Source organism: Biomphalaria glabrata, chromosome 8 (genome assembly GCF_947242115.1).
Source record: "Biomphalaria glabrata chromosome 8, xgBioGlab47.1, whole genome shotgun sequence".
Lineage (NCBI taxonomy): Eukaryota > Metazoa > Mollusca > Gastropoda > Planorbidae > Biomphalaria > Biomphalaria glabrata.
The window spans coordinates 20,547,981-20,563,802 of record NC_074718.1 but is presented as its reverse complement, the minus strand read 5'-3'; the positions used below and the strand labels follow the sequence as shown (position 1 = coordinate 20,563,802).

The following is a 15,822-nucleotide window of genomic DNA, read 5'->3' as shown; positions in this document are numbered from 1 at the left end:
TAAAAAAGGGGGAGTCTTGTGGGAGCGCTGTTACCTCCCCGATTCAGGCCATTGGGAGTCAAGCATTAACCTGTTTTGGTGTCTATTAGATTATGAGTCTAATTAATAGACTTATTAGGACTAGATGATACCGGTATAGCTAGATTTGCTAGATCTAGCATATTTTTTAGCTACAAAAATAAAAACAAACAAAAACCCAAATCTGAGAGAAAACCCAAGATATAAGATTAGTCTAAACAATAACAAAGATGGCTGCCCATTGAAATCCTGCAGAATTACCCGGATTATTAGTAGATCTAAATCTAAAATTCAAAGAAGATGTAGATCTAGATTATAATCTAGACTAGACTATCGCTAATAGACTCTAGCTAGATCTAGACTAGGTCTAGTAACTAGTTAGATCTAATCTAGTACTCTACTAGATCTAGTTTTAGTAGCAATCATACCTTAAAGTAACCTTTCTATATGAATTATGGACTATGGCGTCTATGGGGGCTGAATGAGCTAATTTACGCAAAGCTTACTTATATTTGGTAAACCTTTCAAAATTTAAGTGTAGATTACCCCCATTTCTTATTCATATTGAGTTTGAGAACTGATAGCAAATAACAAAAAAAAAGTACTAAAACTTTATAAAGCCACATAGCTTCCCAGCAAAGGGTTGGAAGCCTAAAAAATCCGTTCAGTTGTTTACATGTGGTCTCCAGGTCAATATTTGTAAAGTGTTTTCTGATTGGTTTAAACCACATAAAGCCTTATCTTTAAACCAATGAAAACGTTTGTTTTATTTGTTTTCAGCTTTTATTCATAGACCATAGAGGATTTTTTTTTCATGTATTGTGTAGAAAAAATGATTGAAATCGGACCAAAAATAAAAAGTTATAAAATTTTTAAAATTTGAATACTAATTAGGTGACATATAAATGTCTAGTATACAAAATATTAAAAAATATTTAAAATACTTCCACTTTGAATTTTGACATGCTTTATAGTACTTTATACACCAAATTGTTCAGAAATGAATACTGTATAATATTCAGTTATAAAAAAAATCTAAAATTTTGACCCATAGGGGGGTTTAAATCATTGCCAATTTTCTATGATTCTAGATGACATTGGACACGAATTTGATTGTTACCTACTACACAGAATTACGCTGGCTCTCATGTCATAAAGTATTGAAGAGATTTTTTGCACTGCGTGAGGAAATTGTATTGTTTCTGAACATGAAGGTGAGCCTGTTGAACATTTCCAAACTGACGAGGATTTGGCATTTGCAGTTGATCTCACTGGTCACCTGGAATTTGAAACTTCAAGGTAAGACAAAATTGTCACAACTGCGTGTGATGATGTGAAGTGCTTTCAAGCAAAGTTATGACTGTGGATAAACCAAATTTCAAGAGAAAATCTTGTTCACTTCTTAACGTGTCAGGAACTAAAAAGATTAAATAAGGCGGCAAAACTTTGGTAAATATGTTCTACACCTGGAATCGTTATTAGATGCTTTCAATAGCAGTTTTTGCGACTTTTCATACGAGCAAGAATTTTCCTTGTTTGTTATATCTCCATTTTTATTAGCTTCTGAAAATGCTGCTGATATTGTGTAACTAGAGTTGATAGAATTGCAGTCAGATTCTTTGTTGAAAGCGAAGTAAATAGAAGTGGCTGTGACAAAATTTTACAGGATGAAACAGGGTGGAGGACACGCACTAACCATGAGTTATATCAATTATATGAAGACCCACCAATAGTGAACGAAATAAAAAAGAACAGACTACGTTGGGCAGGTCACCTTGAAAGAATGTCAGACAACAGAGGGGCGAAAATCGTATACAGGCAAAAACCAAAAGGCAGGCGACCCAAAGGCAGACCCCGAATGCGATGGATAGATGACGTGGAAGCAGATCTGAAGCAGCTTGGGGTTAGGGCGTAGAGACGAAAGGCCCAGTAGAGATCTGAATGGAAGGATGTGTTAAAGCAGGCCAGAGCCCTCCATGGGCTGTAGCGCCACTGGGATGGATGGATGGATGTGACAAAATTTTAGAGTTATTTATCTGAATTGTGGAAATTTACTGTCATAATTCGCTATGCTTGCAAACACTTATATCTTTGTGAGCAGTTCTTTTCCATAATGAAAGCTACAAAAACATCACACTATTTGAGATTATCTAATCAAAATGTATCATCAGTGATGAAAGTGGCAGTGGCAGACAATCTTGTATTCCAGAAAACTAACTATTGCATTCTATTGTATTGTTTCTAATTTACATAAAACTAGTAGGTTATATGTTTTCCAACAGATTTTTGGCTGCGGCCCTTCAGGTCATAGTAAGTTTTTTTATGTGGCCCATACACCTTAATGAGTTTGACATGCCTGCTTTAGCTCAAGAAGAAAAATATTTAATGAATAAAATATTAAAGGAGAAGGGATAACAATTATGGACAGAAATAATAAAACTGAGAATATATGTCGAAGCAGGATGTTTATGTTTAGGCAACACCGTTTTAGCAATACCGATTTGGTGATGGGATGTTTTGGCACTGAATATGTAGACATATAATGTAAATAAAATTAAATAGTCTTTCAAAAGATTAATACATGTTTTTGTTGTATATGTGTGTACGTTACCTTTATGTGCAATTTTATTAGTAAACTTTTTACTTATGATTTTGAATTATGTTTTTTTGTGCCATTATTTGGTCACTTCATGTCAAAACTATTTATGCTTTGAGGATTTTAATAATATACATTAATTTATTTTTTAAAGCATTTTTGTTTTTGTTCATTTTTCTAATTAGTCAATTTGTTATAAAATACATTAGTAGATTATCATTATTTTTCTTATATGTTTGTTAGTGCAATTTTAAAAGCAAAACTTGAATAAGACAATTGTTTATAAAAAATCTAAAAAATTAATTTGTTCATAACAAAAAATACAAAAGTAAAACAAATACTCAGAACAGAAAGAGAATTGTTGATATCTACAAGTATAAAGACAAAGGAAAGTCTCCACAATTACATGACATTAATTATAGCATACTTTTTTTGTTTTTGTTTTGAACTAATCAAATAGAAGATTGTAGGTCAAGTCAGGTTAGGACCTAATCGCATCACATAACTCTTGGTGCCAAAATGACCACGAATTAAATCATCACGTTAACTGCTTGATACATTAACATGCATGCCCTTTTGTTTGTTTGACTAGTGTTCCAGTGTCCACTTAAGGTCCTCTCAGACACGGAAACTTCTGCTATGGGTACTGTAAACTGGTCAAGCTTATAAGAGTTCCAGTGTAGGGAGATGTTAGCTCCAACTAGAGATTTTAGTTTAATACTTTCACTAAACAAAAGTTTCACTAAAGAAAGGGCATTGTATTCTCTTTGGCCATCAATCACACCTTACAGTACAGAGTAATACAAATACAAATGAGATTAAACAAATGTGTTTGGTAGTAAACAATGGAAGGATAATAATACAGATAAAACATAAAAGTAGATAGTGATCAACAATCACAATCTCAATGTAGAGAGGGCCTGTTAAGGGGCACAATTTTTGTGCAAACAAAATGGTAAAAAGATGAATGGGGGAGGGGAGAATACATAATCATTTTCTAAGACCAGAATCTAAGCATTATGAAAGAGTGAGGCGATCAGCCAAGAAAAAAATACAAATATAGTGTTCAAGATGCATGCTTAATGATAAAATTGTCATAATCAAATGATATTTGGTAAAGTTTTGCAGATTTTAAATTCAGCAATATAAAAAAAAAACAATAATGTTTACTGTTGGTGATAAACAAACATGTACATCTGGTAAAATAATTGATTTAACTCAAAGAAATATGAGTACATTTATTGATATTTCAAGAGTCACATGGCAATAAGATATAAACCACAGTTTTTACTCACTACTAAATCCAAAAATAATAGAATGAATGTGATAACAAAAGCTCAGGAGATAAGCATGAAGCACCCTCATGGCCAAGACAAAGGAGTTGTGACCGGACTGAATGGTCTGACACAGTCATCAAGATCTCGACTTTTAGTTTAATTCTAGATTTAGACCTAGATCTATATATAATCTAGAGTCTTGACCTTAGAAAGTTCAAGATGTGCAAAGGTAAAGCAGATAGGCATGATAAGAATTTTTTTTTTAAATAAAAATTTCAGATGTCTTTTGTCAAAAAATATTGGGGGGAAAATAGGCTTTTTTGTATGTAGAAAAAAATGGATCAGACAAAATATTTGGAAAATTCCCAACACTGAACCTATCAAAAATAACTAGATCTCTTATTCAATGTACTTACTTTAACAATCACAACCCATTTCACAATGCTCAGGCCTAATCCTGAAAGAGCTCCACACCTTCCAGCTACAGTATTGGACAGGCATAAGGATAGTAGAAAACCAAGCCAGTTAAAAAGAAAGGAAACTGAAAAATTAAAAAAAATATAAATTAACTAAAAATTCTTCTGAGAATGTCATTGGCAACTTATCAAATCAAGTTATGTAACCTTAAATTGATATAGCTGATAAAAACATTATTTTTGGCAATCTTCCAATAAAATCTACAGATCACTGTGAATGGCTATCCTCTCAACATATCTGGAGATGGTATCCAATGAAGCATCACTCTTGAGAGAGAAGTAGATAACCATCTGGCAGGGGCTAGTAGCACTTTTAGATACCTTCTAACAAGAGTGTGATAAAAGAAAGTCACTCAGGCTGCCAACAAAATCAGTGTCTGCCAAGCAGTGGTTCTTTCAAACCTATATGATTTTGAAACATAGGTACTATACAGAATGCAATTAATCCTTCTTGAATGCTTTCACCAAAGGTGTCTGCACTCCATCATAGGCACATGATGCAAGACTGCTCTACAAAAAGCAATCAGTGTAACACTCTTTTGTAGAGGAGGGGCTATCTAAGAGCCAATGTGACTTTAGAGCCGGTAGAGGTACAACTGACATGATATTTCTTTTGCAACAATTACAAGAAAATTGCAGAGAGCACAACTTAAACCTATACGCTGCCTTATTGGATGCCCACCTACATTCTTTTCTATTCTTAAACAGCTTTATGTGGGACACTTCCCAATAAAATATGGTGTGAAGCAGGGCTATGTACTTGCTCCTACTCTATTCCTTATCTTCTTTGCCTAATGCTGAGTCAAATGAGGCAGCGATTACACAAAAGCATCTACATCAGGTTTCACTCAAACGCAATGTGTTCAATTTTTGACCGTCTATTGTACCACACAAAAACAAAGGAAATGGTCATAACAGAGCTATTCTATGCCAATGATTGTGCCCTGCTAGCTCACATTGAACATGATCTCCAGATCAAGCTCAATGAATTTGCATACACTGCTACCTCTTGGTTTTTCTATAAACCTCAGGAAAGCAGAAGTCATGTTCCAGAAGTCACTCAATAAAACCTACTCAGCCCCTTAATGTGGTATACCACATATCTAGGAAGCATAGTATCAAAAGATGCATCCTTTTCAATGGAAGTTGATAAACCTCTGGCCAGGGCCAGCAGTGCTTTTGGAAGTCTCCAGACAAGAGTTTGGGGGAATTTATTGCTCCACCTGTCTACAAAAATTAGTGTTTACCAAGCAATAGTTCCTCTCAACCCTTCTATATGGATCTGAGACATTGGTATTATTATACAGAAAGCAACTAAAACTATTAGAATGCTTTTACCAAAGATGCTTGGACTCCATCATGGACAAACAGTGGCAAGATCGCACTACAAACAGCGATGTCCTTGCAAACACTGGTAATGACAGTATAGAGGGTCTTCATATTGTCTGACAGTTATGCTGGGCAGGGCACAAACGTATGTGAAAAGAAGTATTTTTTGGTGAGCACAAAGGTGGTGGACATAACAGAGGTGCCCCATGGAAATGTTTTAAAGAACAGCTTAGGCACCACTTACTTTAACTGACATAAAAGAGAGCACCTGGTTGCAGGTGGCTTCAGAACAAGACAGCCAGAGTTTAATTACAAAGGCAGCAGGATACATATCTAAGACCAAAAAAAAATCCACTACGGAGGACAAACGTAGATGGTGAAAGGGTTTGAGTTTTGAGATTAGGCACATCAGCACAATTTAGGCCATGTCATGCCCGTAATCCTTTACATAACAAGGGCTAAATTCTATACAGTTAAATCATTAAAAACAAGGTCTATTCACAGTTAAAATAGTAAAGGTAGTAAAAATTGAATAATTTGGTAAAAATCTTATGTAAATATTATATGTTCACAATTCAAAAATCATATCTTCGTAGACAACCCCACCTCATGGACAAAGCCCAGTACCTTCCCAGGGTCGACATTGTCGAATAGTGTTTTTAAGGTCTGTGTTTTAAAAAATTTCTCCCTGACATCCTGGTATCTGGGGCAATCAATGAGGATATGTTCCACGGTGAGGCGAGAGTCACAGTACTCACAAAGTGGGGGCTCCTCTCTCTTCATCACAAAAGAGTGTGTGATGTAAGTGTGGCAAATCCTAAGTCTGGACATGGTCGTGCTACCATGCCTTGTCAGACCCTTAGATGTGGGCCGCCACCTGACATCTGCCACAATCTGCCTGAGTTTATTGTGAGCCTCAGCCTCCCATCAGTCCTGCCACTCTCGATAGGTGGCAGAGGCAATACTTTGTCTCAGGTCCGAGCAGGGAATTTGGGTTCCTGACACCGCATAATTTAGGGCTCTCTTTGCTTCTCTCTTTTTGCTACTCTGTCTGCGGCTTCGTTTCCCTCAATGCCCACATGGTAGGGGACCCAGATGAAGGTGACATCACTATGGTCAGCTTCAGGCTCTTATGTACCAATGGAATGTCAGTCTTCATCCACCCCAAAGCTTGCAATGCAGATTTGGAGTCGGAGCAGATTATAAATTTCCTCCTTGCTGATGCTTTGACGGCCATAAGTGCAAGCGATATTGCATGCAATTCAGCCGTAAAGATGGAGCAGCCATCGGGGAGTCTACGGGAGATTGTTTTGTTCCGAAAGGAGCAGGCACACGTGACCTTTCCATCCATTTTGGATCTGTGTTCTGATAAGTTCGGCACCTGCGCTCCCCACCCGCCATCGAGTCCAACAAGGGGACGGGCCATTTGGATGTCCAGAATGAGCCAGCCAGGGCTACACAGGTGCTATACTCAGTCAGCTGCTGCATCAGGCATGTGTCCGATACAGCAGCTTCCTGATTGACCCTCCAGCCACCGCCCTCCAGCATAGGTCGAAGACCTGCGGGTAGCTCAGCATGACCAGCCAGTTGACCCAGAGCAGGCCATCTGGGCCTCAGGTCTAGGGGAACTTGGAGCCAAAGTATTGTGTTGCGGTGGTTTATTCTCAGATAGCCACCTACTCAAACACCAGGATCTCTTAATCCCTCCTTACCCGTCGCAGTCCACGGCAAACGGACTGGTCTAGGACATAGTGAGATTTTAAAGATAAGGAGATAGAGTGATGATCAAAGAAGGCAGACTGAGAAAAAGAGGAGACAGACACAATGATAGAAAAGAAGTAGGGCACTTTTGAGCTCCAAAAGTGCTAAGGAAAGAGGAGCGCAGTTTAACGTCATGTCTTGGGACGAATAGATGGTGAAAAGAAAATTTAAATCAACCAAGGGCTGACAATCGATATCGGCAAAATATGAAAGTATCAGCTGGGGTTGCGTTACTGCTTTTCTCATTAATATTTAGACTCAAAGACAATCCTTATTATTATTTACATTTCTATTTCACAACATTCCTTTTGTAGATCTATTTTATCATCTTCAGAATCACTTAGGACATAGTTCAAAGCTACATACAATGTACATCTTTTTTTGCAATTCGATTAGATTCAACTGTTTTATAAATTACACCTAGAGTAGGGGTACCGCCATTACTGTCATTAATCATGAGTCAAACAATTCTAATTGTATTTTTTTTCTTTGTATATTAAGTTATGGACTGCCAGTCTATGGTGGATGAGATCAATAAATAGTTTTTAAAAGATGCCAATAGGCATTTAAATTGAAAATGAAAAAAAGCAATTTTTTTATTGAAGATTTCTAATGATTAAAACAGAAAAATTTTACTCACTTAAAAATGTGCAAATAAACATTCCATCAGAACCAATTGCTATCTCTGAGATGTTATCAGCTCCAGTCAACTAAACACAAAATAGAATACTGTAGTAGTAAAAACTAAAGAAACAAAATAATATAAGCTTACCATTTTTTTTAAATAAAGGCCACATTTTTTTTTTGGTGAAAGGATTTGACAAGCAAATTAAAAAAACAAAACTTAAAAACAAACAAACAACAAAGCTTATATGAAGTGTAATAGTATCTATTAGTTTGTAATTAAATATGTAATAAATCAGTGTAATAAATATTTTTACCAATTGTTTTTGTTTAGTGCTATTTCATGATTTTAGCTTTCTCAATAGGCTATGATCCTATTACTTATCTGGAACCATTTGGGAAAATTGGGACGGGGGGTGGGGGGGTAGAGAAAGGGATATCTGGGTGGATGTTACCGTATTTCATTTTCAAAAGCATTTTACAAAACAAATAAACATTTTGGTTTCTTATAGTTATAATGTTTTTTGTTTGGTGTAATGCACAAATTGTAAGACAAATTTCCTTACGGATAATAAAGATTATTATTATTATTATTAAAAAAAAATTGAGGATGACCTGAATTTGAACACGTGGATCATGTCTCCAACTTTAGAGAAGATTGTATAGTTATATATAGTTTATATAATTTAGTGTGATGACCTATAAAGGAGACTAATTCAGTTTATACCACCACTTTAGTCAAGTACAATTTCTTTACCTTGTTCAAGATACCAAACAAAATAACTAATTACCAATAATAATAATACTAAGTCTAGTGTTCAAGTTCAAAGATTAATAAGGAATGGAGTATTTCCCATGGCTATACAACCTCAGCTGAGACCTACAAGCAAAGAGCAGAACTTAAACCTATAGGCTGTCTTAGTGGACCTCAGTTCGACGCAGTCAGTCGTGATGGTTTATGGAGGATTTTGGCCAGGCTCGGATGCCCACCTATGTTCCTATTCATTGTCAAGTAGTTTCATGTGGGACAAAAAAGCCAGATTAACACAAAAGTGACCTGTCTGATCACTTCCCAATAGAATATTACCAATAGTTAATTAACTAATTGGTTAATTTTTATTTTATTAATTCTTGTGTTGTGAGGTAAAAGAAATAATTGTGCAAAATTTCGGTGTTGGAGAAATAACATGTTCAAATTTTTTACCAAACACAGCTTTGTAAGACTTAGCTTATTGTATTAGTTCCTCCTTGTGGATATTTTCAATAAGTTGCTACTGCATTAGTATCTGTGATGGGTTATTTGTAACTGGTAATCTCTTGGAAACCCCCAGAGCAGAAAGAGGAGAACTAGAGCTATCATCTATTGTGCTAATAAACCTCCCAAACAGCAAAACAGATATTTTTTTATATTTGATATTTTGGGTTTTTGGCACATAGTCACAATTTAGGCCATGTCACGCCCATAATCCCTCAAGGGTCACTCTCCCTTCATACCTCAAAAGCTTAATTTTATACATCCAAGTCACCAAAAACAAGGTCCATTCACAGTTAAAATACTAAAATAGTAAAAATTTATTTTTATTCGTATTTTGCGTTTTTGGCACATTGGCACATGTCGTGACCATAATCCCTCAGAGGTTATTCTCCCATCATATCACAAGAGTTAAATTTATACAGTTAAGATAGTGAGTAGACCTATACTCTGTCTCAGGTCTGAGCAGGGAATTTGGGTTCCTGACACCGCTTGATTTAGGACTCTCTTTGCTTCTCTGTCTGATATTTGTTCTGCGACAATTACAAGAATAATGTAAAGAGCAAAACCTAAACCTATATGCTGCCTTTGTGGACCTCACCAAGGCTTTCAACACAGTCAGTCACGATGGCCTATGGAGGATTTTGGGCAGGCTCATTTGCCTACATATGTCACTATCCGTTCTCAAGAAGTTTCATGTCGGACAAAAAAAAAAGACAGATTTGACACAATGGTGACCTGTCTGATCACTTCCCATTAGAAAATAGCATGAAGCATGGTCGTGTACTTGCTCCTATTCTATTTGCTATTTTCCTTTTGTAATGCTGGGTCAAATGAGGCAGCGATTGCACGGAGGAATCTACATCAGGTTTGACTCAATCAGCAATATATTCAATCTTCAACATCTACAGTTCCTTACAAAAACAAAAGAAATGGTCATTACAGAGCTTCTCTATGCCCATGATTGCGCACTGCTAGCTCACAATGAACATGATCTCTAGATCACGGTCAACAAATTTGCATACGCTGCTGCCTCTTTTGGTTTCTTTATAAAGCTCAGGAAAACAGAAGTCATGTTCCAGAAGTCACCCAATAAAACCTACTCAGCCTCAAAGATCACCGTAAATGGACAGCTCTTAATGTGGTAGACCACCTCACATATCTAGGAAGAATAGTATCAAATGATGCATCACTTTCAATGGAAGTTGATAACTGTCTTGCCAGGGTTAGTAGTGCTTTTGGACACCTCCAGGAGAAAGTTTGGTGGAACAAATCGCTCCACCTGCATACAAAAATCAATGTCTACCAAGCAGTGGTTCTCTCGAACCCTTCTATATGGATCTCAGACATTGTGACTAAATCTACTCAAACACTTTTGCCAAAGATGCTTGCACTCCATCATGGACATCAGTGGCAAAACCACATTACAAACAGCCATGTCCTTGTGAACGCCAGTATGGACAGTATTGGGGGACTTCTTATGGTCTGACATTTAAGCTGGGCAGGACAAGTATCCCATATGGGGGGAGGAACGTATGGCAAAAGCAGTCTTTTTTTTGGTGAGCTAAAAGGTGGTCAAGGTTGTCAAAGTAACAGAGGTGCCCCATGGAAATGCTTAAAAGACTAGCCAACTTGCCTTAGTTGACACAGAAGAGAGCACTTGGTTGCATGCAGCTTCAGAAGGAGACAGCTGGAGGTCACTTACAAAGGCAGTGGGATACACATTTAAATCCAAATGAAAATCCACTGCCAAGGACAGACGTAGACGACAAAAAGAGAATCTTAATTGACCATCAGCGGACAATGGTTATGCTTTCTCTGGATGTGTCAAAATATGTAGGTCACAGCTGGGGCTGCACAGCCATAGGAAATACTGCATTCCTCATTAATCTTAGGACTCAAAGACAAGCCTAATTATTATTATGAGGTTTCTAACGAATATTAGTAACACTAAAATTTAGACGACCTACATTACTTTTTTCAATGTGCTGTTTTGGTCAAATATAAAATTTATTTGGTCAGTGTGTGTTTCCAAGGTTATGATGACAAAAGGGATTGTAAGTTAGTTTAGCTAGTTAATGAGAAATTGAAAGAGACATTGGGAGGGTTGATCCATCTATGTGCAACATATAAAGAGGTTCAAAGTAATTCATAATACTCTTAAAAGCTGCTTTTTTAAAAAATATTCTTTTTACCTTTTAAAATACATATATCTTTAAATATGAAATATGTAATACATTGATATTTGATATTGATATATGGATTGAAATGATGATGTTCCAATTAGATGTCTTGAATAATGAAAGGGTAATAAAAACTGCAGATAAAGCAAAGAAAAGTCTCATCTAGCACATATTCTATTTGTAAGTGTTTCTATTGCTTTTCTTAACTTTTCCTTGGTCGTTTTTTTCTTATAAATTATCTTATGTTTAGAAAATCCTCACTAGAGCTTACTAAACACCTTCAAACCTATAGGAGGACAATTAAAGAGACAAAGCCTTACAAAGGAAGACAGAAAATAAAAAGAATAAGTGAATGTTGAAAACTGAGCTTACTTAGTATAAAATAAAAAATGTTAGTAATTTATAGGCTGCAAAGGGTTCCAAAGGACTGTCAATGCCAGGGGTGAAAGGGGATAAGCTCCCACTTTTGAAGAAATGCTCCCATGGCTTGCATCTCTAAATGCCACTGACAGTCAAATCCAGCTGAACCTGTTCTTACAAACTAACAGAAGAAGGGATGAAAGGCTGAACACTGGCACCTCAAAACCAGTTTTGCTTCATGTTGATGGGATACATCAGCCTGAATAATGCAATCCATCTAAGAGAAGGAAAACCAAACTTCCACTTAATGGCGATACTCCCCCGTGTGGGTATCGGAGCTTGGAAATGACTAAAAGTAATAATAAACCCACTGGCTTTCCACTTGCATTGTACTAAGATGAATAATAGTGGACCTCCCCCTTCCCCTCTAAGTGCTTTTTGATGGAGGTCTGGACTGCACTACTCCAGACAGAGGTCTACGTCTCACTACGCTCTACTACTGGATAAAAACCCATCAAGATTTTTCTGGAACTGGTGAATGTGATAGCGTGAAGGGTCCTGGGTTTGAGTTTTTTGGCACACTTTAAGCCATGTCGTGCCCGTAATCTTTCGTAATTTTTCGATTTGTTGTACTAAAATCAAACAAAATTCCTTACAAAGCTATTCAACTAATATCTTTAAATTATAGATTTAACTTCATTCAGCATTATTTCCACTAATTAATACAAATTAACAACTCTTAGTTTAGGACTATTTTGTCTCACTTATCCTTATAATTATATTTAATATTATTTAGTCTATATTTAGAATCTATATCCTTAGATTTTAGATCAGTCTTAGACTTAGACTCTAATTAATGCTTTAGATCTACTAATCATCTACTATTACTACTAATAATAACTAATAGTAATATTCTATATAGTTAGTTATAAACATAAATATTTGATCTAGAATTAGATCTAGATCTAGAATTAGATCTGGATATAGTCTAGGTCTATATTTTAAATAAACCATTTGATTGTCATTGTAAATTAGCTTTCACTTATCTTATCTTATATAATACAGACGTTACTTCAAAAAAGAAGATGATTACGTCCTACGCGTCATGCATTTAGTCAAGCATATTAACCAATGACTTAAATTCTGCCAAGTCACTGGTTTTCCTGGCTAGCTCAGGCAACCCATTCCATGCTCTAATAGCACCAGGGAAGAAGGAGTATTTGTACAAATTTGTCCTAGCATATGGGACGAGGAATGTGCCTTTATCTTTGTGTCTTTCAGAGTATTTTATTAAATTTTGTTTTTGTATTTGAAGATTATGGTTCAGTGTTTTATGTATTATTGCTACTTTACTTTTGAGCCTTCTGTCCTGAAGGCTTTCTAAATTTAGTGATTTTACTAAAGGTGTTACTCTAGTCAAATGTGAATATTCATTTGTTATGAATCTCACTGCTCTATTTTGTGTCTGTTCTAGTTTCTTAATGTTTTCTTGAGTTGAGGGGTCCCAAACAGAGGATGCATATTCTATTATTGGTCTAACCAAGGTTAAATAACATTTTAGTTTTATGTTCTTATTTGATTTATAGAAATTTCTTTTAATAAATCCTAATGCTTTGTTTGATTTTTTTGTAGTTTCATCAATATGTGGATTCCATGACAGTTTTTCATTTATTATAACACCTAGGTATTTTGCGCTTTTAGTCTGTGTTACTGGTTTGCCATGAATAAGATAAGTGGAATTAATTTGTTTTAGTTTTTTTGTTACTCTTAACAACTGACATTTTTCTGGGTGTAAAGACATGCTCCAATTTGATTCCCATTTCTGTAATTCATCTAATTCTCTTTGTAAAATATCTGTGTCTTGTGTTGTTTTTATTGTTCTATATATTATGCAATCGTCTGCAAATAATCTGACTTTTGTTCCTGAAGTAATGCTATTTGGTAAATCATTTATGTAAATTAAAAATAGTAGTGGACCCAAGACTGTTCCTTGAGGTACACCTGAGTTTACTGTTATCGGTGTTGATTTAGAGCCATTTATTATTACAGTTTGTTCTCTCCCTATCAGAAAGTCTTTAATCCACTGATGCAGTGGACCATTAATGCCGAAATATTTTAATTTTTTAAGCAAGCTATGGTGGTGAACTTTGTCAAAAGCCTTAGAAAAATCTAGTAAGATAGCATCTATTTGTTCACTATTATCTAAACCTTTTGAAAAATCATCAATTAGTCCTATTAGTTGTGTTTCACATGATCTATATTTCCTAAAGCCATGTTGGTATGGTGTGAGGACATTATGTTTGTCTAAGTGGTTTATGATGTTGCTACATATTATGTGTTCTAGGATTTTACATGTGATGCTGGTAAGTGATACTGGTCTGTAGTTTCCTGGGTCAGATTTTTCTCCTTTTTTAAATTAGCTTCTTTCCAGTCCTTTGGTACTCTGCCCTGGTTAAGTGAAGCCTGAAAGAGTATTTTGAACACTGGGGCTAGCTCATTACTTAGTTCTTTGAGTAATCTAGCTGGAATACCATCAGGTCCAGAAGCTTTATTTGGTTTGGTGTTGGCTAATAGTTTTTGAATTCCATTTTCTTGTACTACTATATCTTCTATGTTGTCTACTTGGCTCAAATTCAGTAATATGTCTTTGTCTCCTGGGGCTGAGAATGCTGATGCAAAGTATTTGTTTAGAATGTTTGCTTTAGTTTCATTATCATTATGTATTATGTTATGTTCATCTTTTAATGGCGCTACGCCTGTTGTTTCCATTTTCTTAGACTTAATGTATGACCATAGGTTTTTGTTGTTTTCTTTAGATATTACATTGTTTATGTATTCCCTCTGCAGTTGTCTGCTTACTTTTTGGGTTAAGTGTTTAATTTTTATATACTTTTTGTAAACTCTTTCTGCATTAGTTTCTTTAAATTTTCTATATAGGTTTTCCTTCTGTTTACAAAGCTTCTTTAGTCTATTATTAAACCAGCATTTATTTATTTTGTTTGATGTGTATTTAGTTGGTATATGATTTTCTATAATGCTTTTTAGACTTAACTTAGGCATTGTAAACCTTAAACTAGACTTAGACTAGACCTTTAAAAACTAAAATCAACAACAGTCATCATGAAATTGCTATGGCTAATTATCCTAATAATTACTAAATACACACTAGCTGAACACAGAACTAGATCTTCCTCAGTCAACACTAAACTAAACTTAAAAAGGAAACAACAGTCATAATCAATCATCACACTTTAGATCAATGCAACTTCAAAAATAACCTAACATACACATCCATAACATTAAAGAAGATTACCCATCACAAATGGAAGTTCTCAATCAGACACAGCAGAAATAAATACCTATCACTGTTAATATTAATAGCAGGAGATGTAGAGTCAAATCCAGGGCCTAGATCTAAAGATAGATGCAACATTTGCAAAAAAGTATGCACCATGAAACAGAAAGCCATTCAATGTGACACCTGCGATGAATGGTACCATGCATCATGTCTCCATATGAATACACCTGTGTATTATGCCTTAGACACATCATGGCACTGTGTACGTGTGGGTTACATCAGGACTGTTTGATTCCTTTAATGCGGACACTTCTAACCCATACAACATCCTAAACACCATCCCAAACCAAACTCACCAACCACTAGCCAGATCCACTCCTGTTAAACCTAAATCTACTAAAATTAATATAACAGCCTCACTAAACAAACCTACTAAAAAAGTAATACCAAAATACCTTACAACCTTAGTAATAAATTTTCAAAGCATTAGGAACAAAACAGCAGACTTAGAAATTTTATTAGAATGTGAGAAACCAGACATAATTGCAGGAACAGAAACTTAGCTACATCCTGAAATTTATAATGCAGAAATTTTCAATAGTAATTATGAAATTTTTAGAAAAGATAGGGCTGATAATCATGGAGGAG

At 35.5% G+C, this 15,822-nt stretch overlaps 1 protein-coding gene across 2 annotated transcripts in view; it reads right to left on the bottom strand.

Annotated features, from left to right (window-relative positions):
• LOC106074402 (NEDD4 family-interacting protein 1-like) overlaps nucleotides 1–15,822 on the bottom strand; it is a 108,374-nt gene that overhangs the window by 42,136 nt on the left and 50,416 nt on the right. Inside the window, exons 4-6 of one of the 2 annotated variants that reach the window (XM_056039331.1) lie at nucleotides 8,098–8,167; nucleotides 4,308–4,432; nucleotides 1,017–1,297 (exon numbers count right to left, since the gene is read on the bottom strand). In XM_056039331.1, the coding sequence (XP_055895306.1) occupies nucleotides 1,169–1,297; nucleotides 4,308–4,432; nucleotides 8,098–8,167 (324 nt within the window). In that variant the 3' untranslated portion in view covers nucleotides 1,017–1,168. Of the gene's footprint in view, nucleotides 1–1,016; nucleotides 1,298–4,307; nucleotides 4,433–8,097; nucleotides 8,168–15,822 lie in introns of those variants that run through there. The other variant, XM_056039330.1, reaches the window with a different exon arrangement.